This window comes from Pistacia vera, unplaced genomic scaffold (assembly GCF_008641045.1).
Source record: "Pistacia vera cultivar Batoury unplaced genomic scaffold, PisVer_v2 Contig421, whole genome shotgun sequence".
Classification (NCBI taxonomy): domain Eukaryota; kingdom Viridiplantae; phylum Streptophyta; class Magnoliopsida; order Sapindales; family Anacardiaceae; genus Pistacia; species Pistacia vera.
Genome location: NW_022196248.1, coordinates 1,397,939 through 1,408,779, shown reverse-complemented (window position 1 = coordinate 1,408,779; position 10,841 = coordinate 1,397,939). Strand labels below are relative to the sequence as shown.

The window sequence follows — 10,841 nt, the reverse complement described above, 5'->3', positions numbered from 1 at the left end:
TCCGTAGACACCACCATAAGCGACTGAGTTCCTAATTGTCTATTATGGTGTAGGCGAGATCGAGATTGACTCCACTACTCTCCCCATCGGCTCTTGACTAGTTGGATGAGTCCGAATGTTGGACATTTGGTTAAGTTTCTTGTATTCAAATTATATTTATTTTCGTTTTATGTTTGATTTCGATACTTTAATATGGTTTGAGCATAATTTGTGATGAATATTGTTGTCCATTGTGATTGAATGTTTTCATAGAACTTACTAAATGATAGACGTTGGTTTGAGATAATTAAATGATGAATATTGCTTTTCATTACTTCGCATCGATTGTAATTAAGTTGTTTAAGATTTAATGTCATTTCTACTATTGTTGTGTTTATTGTGAAGTGGGTTGATTGGATGATACATGTTGACAAATTGTTTTTGTTAATCATGTACCAACTAGTGGTGTTATCTTGTAGTGTTTGTGGCCGTCAATGATAGTCTTTAACCAATCGAACTTGAGTGATCGGGTGAGACATGATAGATTATACCTAGAGTGCCGACAAGCCATTATATTGATTTACCTTACCTTGTAGGTTTAGGGGATCATAGAGGGTGGAGGAGAATTGTGTGAGTTGGTCCATGTCGAACCAAAACCATAACGGCAACGTTTTTATTATAAAGTCTCCATTAGTTTTAATTTCAAGCTTTTATTATTTGAATTTAGTTTGTTTAATTTACTTAATCAAATTTCCAATTTCATTTCCGATACTCAAATATACATTAGGTTGTTAGTCCTACTTTCTGTGAATTCGACCTTGTTTACCTTTAACTGCGGTATTTAGGTTTAATTTTGTGGCTATGATGACCGGTTCAACAATATGGGCCTATTTATGTGTTTCGGTTGGCTTGGTTTTCTCAGTTTGGGCTTGGATCAATTTGGTTGTTTATCGAATTTGAGCCAATATTTGGTGTGCCGGGTGTAATTGGATTTGTTGTGGTTTTTGGGTTTGGATCCATTTTGTTTTGAAGAACTAATCCTATAATTTGTTTTGCATGAAAAAAAAAAAAAAAAGGTAAGGGATAGGAGTTGGATTTTTAGTACGGAACAAGGAGAGTAGCTGGTAGGGCAACCTACTCTGACACTATGTAAGAATTTGATATTGGAGTAGCATAAAGAAGCAACTGAGTTACCACAGAGTGCATGTAACACCCCACTTGAGGTACGTACTTAAGATTTACTGTATTACTTAACAGTTCATTGATTCAGTTTCAATTGAGTTTGTATGTTGTATTGGTATGTGTTTACCTTGGTTTTGGTTGAGATTTGGTGAATTTTGGAAATCCAATCTTCGCCGGGGCGAAGGAGAATCTTCGCTGCGGCGATGAGGTGCTGCACCCATGGGTAGGTTCTGCCATGTTTCGCCGGGGCGACGGAATGTTCTTCGCCGCGGCGAAGAGCTTAACAAAAAATTTCTTGAGTTTTCTAGAGAATTCTTCCTTTGGGGCATAATGACCTTTCTACCCCCAATTAGTAGGAAAAGTGGGGAGTAAAATGAAAGGAAATTTAGTAGAGAATGTGTTGGTGATAAGGATGTAATTGTAAAGAATCAAAGGATATAGATGAAATTTCCAAGGAAGAGCAAGGGCAAAATGGGAAACTATATATATATATATATATATATTATTATGTAATAAGAGTTCAAGAGTAGAAACCCTAGCCACTCTATCCCTCCATTCATGTCATTCTCTACTCAAATTCTCTCAAATTTCTTCACTAGATTTCAAGGAAATTCATAGATTTTGGGTATTTTTGAGTGGATTTTCAATCCTAAGCATCCAAAGGTAAGATTCTTGCATCAAGATGTGAGATTAAATTTTAAAGTTTTGAATTCTTATGGTTTTATATGCTTAGGGTTTAAGAGAAAAGGGAATTCTATCAAGGAGAGATTATAGTGTTGGAGTTGCTCAAATTCTAGGTAAGTAAATCCAACCAAGTTGAGAATTCAAGAAAAGTAAATGAGTAGAGATTTATTTTAATTATGTATATATATGTTACACTTACTGAAAAATTGAGATGAGATGTGTGTTTAGTCATAGTTATTGGATATGCTTAAATTATAAGTGTTTTTGATGTGTGATGAGATAGTGAAATTGAATTGAAGTTGGAGGAGTTTTGTATGAATATTTTTGGGAGTGTTTTCTTTGGCAGGAATTATGACTATGTGAGGGAGTTTCCTCCCATTTTGGATGATTAAAGAGAAGAGTAGAGTTATAGATAAGTAGAGCTTGGGCATGCATATGAGTTGTTTGATGAAATGCCTAAGTGAGAAACTGCCCTGTCACAGCCGTGACTTTTTGAGTAATTTTTGGGCATCTTACAGATTAAACTGGGCTCAGACCAAAACATAAAAGTTATAGCCCTGTCTCTAAGCTTTAAAACGAGACCAAAACCGTAGCAATCCGATGTGTATAACGCAAGTTATGCCCTTTTTAGTGTGACCTGTGTAGAATGACGATTTTAGAGCAACATTGCATTTGTTCATTTCATGAATGCATTAATAAGCATGAATCATCCATATTCATTAGTTATGCATTAGAGAAAGAGTAGAAAAAGAGTAGAGAACTTTGAGTGTGAGCTTTCTTAAGAGAAAAGAGAGAGAAAAAGAGAAGAGAGTAGGTTGTGCGATGGGGAACCTGTGAGTTATGGGTAGAGTATTCCCGCATGTACGCGGCATTGAGAGAGCGGCATGAGTATGAGAGAGAGAAGTGGTGTAGCCCGTGAGAGTGCATGCGGATGAGGGCTATACCCGAGAGTACCCGAGAGAGAGAGATTATACACTCACATGGCCAAGGGTTCCGAATCCATGCATAACCGAGTCCGATCAGTTAGAATGAGTAGAAGTCACGTAGAGTGGGAGCGAGTCCCGGCCGTGCCTCCGGTAAGATGAGGCCATGACTACTAAAGAGAGTTAGTAGAAAAAGTTATGAGAAAGAGAAAATAGAGAGAAGTGTTAGAGAGAGAGTAAACGAGAATTGTAAGGAAAGAATTAGAGAGAGATAGTTATGGGGATAGATGCGTAGAGGATTTACTTACTGAGCATTATTTGTGCTCACCCCATTGTTTTTCATGTTTTGTTGGATCTAGGTGAGGACACGGTCGGATGGACGTCGGCAAGCGAAGGGAAATGGCTACACTGTCCTATTTTTGATGTTTTGTACATGTTACAATGTTTGTGAAAAGAATGTTTATGTATATAAATATGTTTAATGAAAGAAAAATTTGGGCTCAACTATTTATGTTATTTTACATGTGTTTTCATTATGTGCATATTTTATGAGCATTTGAATAGAATGGAGTTATTACAGTGCAAGAAAAAGAGAGGCAAAAGTAGCAACTTTTAGTTGCTGATTATGCCAAGAGAATACAAGCAAGAAAGAAAGAGAAAAGATTAATTTTTGTATATTGTATATCATGTACAAGAGTTACAATTTATTGTAAATGTAACATGTAAGGAAATAAAATAAAAAGAATAAATATAAAATCAATATAGACAAGGCAATAATATAATTCTACCTAAGCCCTAGTTAGTAAAAACGGGTATTATACCCGAATTGTACGGATAGCCGTATAATTCGCGTGTAAAAAACGCGTATATGTATTTTGTAAAATCTGCCGTATAATTTGCATATAATAAGAGTTCCCGTATAATTCGCGTATAATTCGTGAATTATTCGCAAATTTTTGAAAAAAAAAAAAATCTCACCCCCAATACAACGTCGTTTTAGTGGGTGTTTAATAAAAATTAAAACAGGTCTCTCTTCTTCGGTTCTTCTTCAGCTCTTCACTTCTTCTTCCTCAGTTCGGTTCTTCTTTTTCCTCAGTTCTTCTTCAGCTTTTCTTCCTCAGTTCTTCACGTTTTCAGCTTTCTTCATCTCTTGTTCTCTTCTTCCAGGCTTCTTCTTCCTTATATTTGTATTTGTTACTGTGGTTGGTCGTGAGGACTCTGGGCTTGATTGGTTGTCTGGTTACACGAATGGCTTGAGGGGATTGTGATGGATAGTGGCTTCTTTAGAGGGCGTGAAGATGTAATAGAGTCCTAGGATCAAGAAAAAGAAAAAGATTTGAAAGTTGTGAAACTTTCTCAAGAATGGCTTGAGGGGATTGTGATGGATAGTGGCTTCTTTAGAGGGCGTGAAGATGTAATAGAGTCCTAGGATCAAGAAAAAGAAAAAGATTTGAAAGTTGTGAAACTTTCTCAAGAACCAAACAGAAATTTCAAAAAAGAAAGAGAGAGAGAGAAAATGTTGAATCTTTCCAGAACTAAAACTTATTTTTTATTTGCTTAACTTTTTCAACTGAATATTAAATTTCTTTTATACAAGCATCAGCCACGTTGGCCATCCTTTACAAAATAACATCTCGACCGTTGATCATTCTTCTAGCATCTCCACCATTGATCAATTGTAAAACTTCAGCTGCCTTGTAATCCTCCCTCAAGCCAAGCAGTAAAACTTTGGTAGCTTGCCTGTGGAAAATTTCAGTACCTTGTTAAGTTCATATCTATATTATATTTTTATATAATCTGTGTAATGTGAAGTGTTGATGGCAATTTTGGATGTGTTTATATATTGTGTATTTGTGTTATTGGTTAATTGAATACTTTGCATTTGAAATGTTATGTTGATTTTAACCAGGTAGTCCATAAAAGTGTTAAAACTAAAATTGATATTGCCGTATTTTTTAAAATGTATTATTGACAATGCACCATATTAAATCCATATATACCCGTACCATATTTTTCCCGTATCTGAATTTTATGGCCGAATTTTTATAAACATATTTTTCACCGTTTACCGTATTACATTTTTTTGCCATACCTGTATTTACTAACTAGGACCTAAGCTACCATACTTGGACACCATCAAATATTATAAATCTTCTAAATATGGCGTGTACAGTCATTCACATGTCAACAGTTTTAAACCATAACTTAAATCAATTAACAGCCAAGCAAACTAAATATCTTATTTATACTATTTATATAAAACAAGGGTCACAATAAACATCCAGTCCACTTTTTCCTGTGACTTTTCTACCATATTTGGTGTTTTGGTCTATGATCTTTTCATGTATATGTATCTTTGATTCTTTCTCTAGTTCGTACAATTGATTCAATTAAGTGACTGTAATTCACTTAATCCTTTGAAACTTTGATATCTCTCATGGCGTTCTGGCATTTTAATCTTCTTTTGGTTTTGATCTCTGCCTGAAGTACCAAGAATCTCATTGATTCTCTTCTAGTTTAATTCACTTTATTTTATTATATTTCGTGCTAAGCATAATACCAATTATGTGATATTATTTTCCAGGAAAAGATGCTGCAGTTTTTACGTTGCAAAACAAATGCAAGGAAAAAGTATGGCCTGGGATTCTAAACGGGACGGGGAAACCTCAACTCGCTAATGGAGGACTTACTTTGAATCCAGCACAAATCGTGCACATCAATGCGCCAATTGGGTGGTCTGGCCGACTTTGGGCACGGACTGGCTGCACATTTGATCCGTCAGGTAAGGGAAAGTGCATCATTGGTGACTGTGGTGGTGGTCTAAACTGTGCAGGGGTAGGAGGTGCACCTCCAATATCACTAGCTGAGTCTACACTCAGCAGCCCAATGGATTTTTATGATGTTAGTCTTGTTGATGGCTACAATTTGCCGATTTTTGCAATCCCTTCCGGCAGTACATGTGATAAATGCAAGGCTATTACGTGTGTGTCGGACTTGAATCAAAAGTGCCCCAATGAGGTACAATCGGTAGAGAAAGGCAAAGTGGTAGGATGTAAAAGTGCATGCATAGGATTCAACAAGCCTGAATCTTGTTGCACTGGTGCTTTTGGAGACCCTAATACATGCAAACCAACCCAATTCTCCACAATATTCAAGGAATCTTGTCCGATGGCTTATAGTTATGCCTATGATGATCTGACTAGTGCCTTTACTTGCAATGGAGCTAATTACTTGATTAGCTTTTGTTGAAGTTTCTTTACATAGTGACTTTTAAAAATATGTAAATGCATACATTTGCATTGCGATTTTATGGGATAATGTTAGATGAAAAATGTATTATATGACTATTTACATACTAATCATGCATATGTATTCAGTATGCATTGCATTAGGGCTGAGCGATTCTAGGTACCCTCTATTTTTTGGAGGAACCGGAACTAGAACCACACAGTGCAGGTTCCCAAAAAAAGGAACCGGAACCAGAACCGCATAGTACAGATTCTTCAATTCAAGGAACCGGAACCTAAAATACAAGTTTCAGTTCCTTTCCCAGGTACCTTATAAAAAATAAATTATCCTCTATTAGTTTAAAAAATGACAAAAATACCTTAAAAGTTTACAAATACACCCCTAACAAATTTTGATTACTCATTCATTTGTGTCCAATGTAACTCATAACTTGTAAATTTAATATTATAAATTAATAATGTTTATAATGTAATATAGTAATGTTGTAATTAATTAAGTAATTATTAAATTATAATACAATGTTATAATTAATTAAGTGATCATACTATAATGTAATGTTATACATACTTATAATTATTTAAGTAGTTATTTAACAATAATGTAATATTATAATCAATTAAATTTCTAATAATTTAATTAATTACTTATGTTTAATGTTTATAATATAATGTCATAATTAATTAAGTAATCATTTAATTATGTAATGTTATAATTAATTAAGTGATCATAATATAATATAATATAATAATGTTATAATTTAATTGAGTAATTATTTAACTATAATGTAATGCTTAATTAATTAAATTTCTTATTATTTAATTAACTAATCATTTGTTTATAATGTAATGTTACAATTAATGTTTATAATATAATCTCATAATCAATTAATAATTAAATAATCATTTAATTATAATGTAATATTACAATTAATTAAGTAATCGTACTATAAATTTATAATGTAATGTTATAATTAATTAAATTTCTAATCATTTAATTAAGTATTGTACTAATGTTTATGTAGTAAATTAGTAATTACTAATGTTTATAATATAATGTCATAACTCATAATCAGTTAAGTCATTATTTAATTATGTAATGTTATAATTAATTATGTGATCATACTATAATATAATGTTATAGTGAATTAAGTAATCAGACTATAGATCTTTAATGTAATATTATAATTAATTAAATTTTTAATCATTTAATTAAGTAATATAATAATGTAGTAAATTATTAATGTTTATAATGTAATGTTATAAATTTATAACTAATTAAGTAATCATTTAACTATGTAATACTATAATTAATTAAGTGATCATAATGTAATGTAATGTAATAATGTTATAATTTAATTAAGTAATTATTTAACTATATATAATATTTAATTAATTAATTTCTAATCATTTAATTAAGTAATCATTTGTTTATAATATAATATTATAATTAATGTTTATAATATAATGTCATAATCAATTAAATAATCATCTAATTATTTAATGTTATAATTAATTAAGTAATCATGTAATTATAATATAATGTTACAATTAATTACGTAATCGTACTATAAATTTATAATATAATATTGTAATTAATTAAATTTCTGATCATCTAATTAAGTATTATGCTAATGTTTATGTAGTAAATTAGTAATTACTAATATTTATAATATAATGTCATAATCAATTAAGTAATCATTTAATTATGTAATATTATGATTAATTATGTAATCATACTAAAATGTAATGTTATAGTAAATTAAGTAATCATACTATAAATCTTTAATGTAATATTATAATTAATTAAATTTTAATCATTTAATTAAGTTTGTACTAATGTTTATAATGAAATTTTATAATTGATTAAGTAATTATAATATAAATCTATAATGTAATGCTATAATTAATTAAATTTCTAATTATGTAATTAAGTAATATACTAAATGTTATAACTTATAAGTTAGTTAATTAAGTAGTAATCAATTAATGTAATGCTATAATTAATTATACTATAAATCACTTAAGTAATATTATAAAATTATAATTAATTAAGTAATCATTTAACTATAATGTAATGATATAATTGATTAAGTATAATATTTAACTAGTAATAAAATTTATTAATGTTTATCAATTTATCATATATAATTAATTAATTACTAATTTACTATAGATATACATAGAACTTGATAATTGAAGTAAATAACTAAATATATTATTATTCAATCAAATATACTATTTATTCAAAAATAATTCTTTTAATAACATTAAAAACTTAAAACACTTTTAATTGGATCATAATTCCAATTATTCACTTAATTAATCAAAACTTTAATATTAATATATTATAATATATTAAAGTTTTTAATATGGTATAATTTATATGTAATAAGTATAATTGTATATTTATTTAATTAGGTTATTCTAAAAATTTAAGTTTTTCTATTTTTATTTTTTTTAATATGTAAAATAATAGAAACCCCTCATTATTCACATTTCACAAATATTTCATTGCAGTCTAGGTTCCAAAACAGGTCCAAACAGGTTTCAAAACAAGTTCTAAACAGGTTCTCAAACAGGTTCCAAACAAGTTCCAAAACAGGTTCCAAAAATCAGTTCCGAACAGGTTCTAAACCGGATACCCGCTACAGGTTCCAAACAGGGTACCCGTTTTAGGTTCTTTTTCCAGGTTCCGGTCTCGGTCCCGGTTCCGGTTCCTCCACACACAAGAACCGAAACCAGAACCGCACAGTATCGATTCCAATAAAATGGAACCGGAATCTACTCACATAGTGCCGATTTCGGGTAGGTTCTGCTTTCGATTTTGGTTCTACCCACAGGTTCCTATTCTACCCGCTACTCGTGCTCACCCCTACATTGTATTATTATCTTTTATAAGAGAACTGACGTGAATGACCTAATTGCCCTCATCCTTCCTATGCCTAACCACCCGACCCACCCTTGCCTTTGCACATCGTCACTAGGTTTTTATTTTATATTTCTTTTAAAGGTTTTGATCTTGACCGCATAAGATTTGATCAACTAACAAAAGTCCCCCTGATATTTAAAATATAAGAAAAATCCTCCTGCCTTTGTTAGTTGTTGGTATACTGTTGGAGTTTATGATGTTCAAACAACATTAGTCTTATATAGAGCAAATAATATTCTACATTAGAACAAGCTTCCTTTTTATGGAAACTCTTACTTACACGTTAACTGGGTGTCTCACTTTGTCATAATTCTAATACATTAATAGAGTCGGCGGTAGGACATGCCATGCCTAAAAATTCAAGGTTTATCGTGTCATGTTGAGGCCTGTAGAAATCCGTGCCTGCAGGTCTTGCCATAGGCCTAGCACATGGACTGGCCCGCGTGCTTTGTGGACTAGCCTACAAATTTTGTTTTTTAATATTTAATATTTAATATTCATAAATTATGGTAATTTTGAATTATTATTAATAATTATTATAAAATATTATTATATGTTATATTTAACGACATCTTTTATTGGTATTAATTAAAAAAATATATAATCACTATAAAATATAATAAAATAATGAGACATTGAAATATTAATTGAATTTCAACATTTTTTTTATTACTTATAATTATAAATTACAGATGCCAAACTTAAGGATTAAGGATTAACATTAACAATTACATATCCGTTAGAAATACAAGTATACAAATACAATACAATTATCTCAACTTTGATTCTAGTTTACAAATATTCAAAGAAATTAATAAAAATGAAGATGTATGATATTTTTTTTTTTTTTTTGGTTGGTAACCTCCTCCACCATCTTTTTCATTATTAAGGATGTATACGAGCCGAGCCGAGCCGAGCTGAGTATCTCGGTACTCAAGCTTGGCTCATGATGAATAGTAGCGAGCTCGGGCTCTAGCCGAGCTTAGTCGAGCTTCAATATTTGTGTTTGAACTCGAGCTCGCCAGTATGAAGTTACACTTGAGCTCGAGCTCGAGCACGCTTAAACGAGCTCGAGCCTGATCGAGCTCGGTACAGTTGTAATTTTAAATCCTCAATAAAACAATAAAACAAAGAAATCAAATGAAGATAAGCAAATACATAATCATAATCCAGATGACAATGTCAGAAAATAAAGTTGTTTAAATTTTTACAGGCCTCACAACTTCGGTTAAAATAAACTAGGATGTACTTTTCAAGTCAACTACTTGTGTCTCTTGACCTAACCTAAACTACATATTGAAGATCCAAGTACTGGAGTAGTGTCTTTAGCTTCCCTTGCAAATCCCATGATGTTAGCCTTTATCATGTCATCTAACTTTCCATGATTGACAGACAAAACATCAGTGGTCCCTTCTGTTGGAGTTGTCGACTACTTCAGCATTAATGGGTAACGGAGACGCACTCGGGTGCCCCCGAGCCCGTAGGCGGTTTTGGGCTTTTCCATGTATAACCGCTGTAGGATTTCTTTTAAGTTATTAATTCCTTTTTGGGTTGGGCTTAGGAATAGGAATCCTTGTAAAACTAGGTTTAATCTCTTAAACCTAGTATATAAACATACTTTTCTCTTGTTATGAGTGTTAAGAGCAATTCATTCATTGTAAACGAGAGAGGTGAGACATATTGCAATAATATTGACTCAGCTGGACGTAGCCCACATTGGGTGAACCAGGGTAAATCGCGCGTATTATTTTTCTTTGTTTACTGTTTGTTTTGTTTTACTATTATTATTTTGTTCCTGTTGTTGTCTCTATTTCGTTCACCTTCTTTCTCATTTCCTTGCTTCAGCATATCCTCAGTCAATAAGTCCAGGTTTCTATCACAACTTATCAAATCTTT

The 10,841-nt window shown here is 31.5% G+C and overlaps 1 protein-coding gene and 1 long non-coding RNA gene across 2 annotated transcripts; one reads left to right on the top strand and one right to left on the bottom strand.

The window, feature by feature from the left end:
* Positions 1-5,345: 5,345 nt before the first annotated feature.
* On the top strand, positions 5,346-6,017 carry LOC116142947 (pathogenesis-related thaumatin-like protein 3.5; the record flags this gene model as incomplete). Its single annotated transcript, XM_031428363.1, has 1 exon — positions 5,346-6,017. A coding segment is annotated over one exon (672 nt), but the record flags the coding sequence as incomplete, so codon positions are not given.
* Positions 6,018-10,219: 4,202 nt separating this feature from the next.
* LOC116142886 lies at positions 10,220-10,841 on the bottom strand. Its single transcript, XR_004130059.1, has 2 exons — positions 10,766-10,841; positions 10,220-10,355 (listed from the first exon to the last, which is right to left on the bottom strand). It is a non-coding gene; the product is annotated as an uncharacterized LOC116142886 (long non-coding RNA).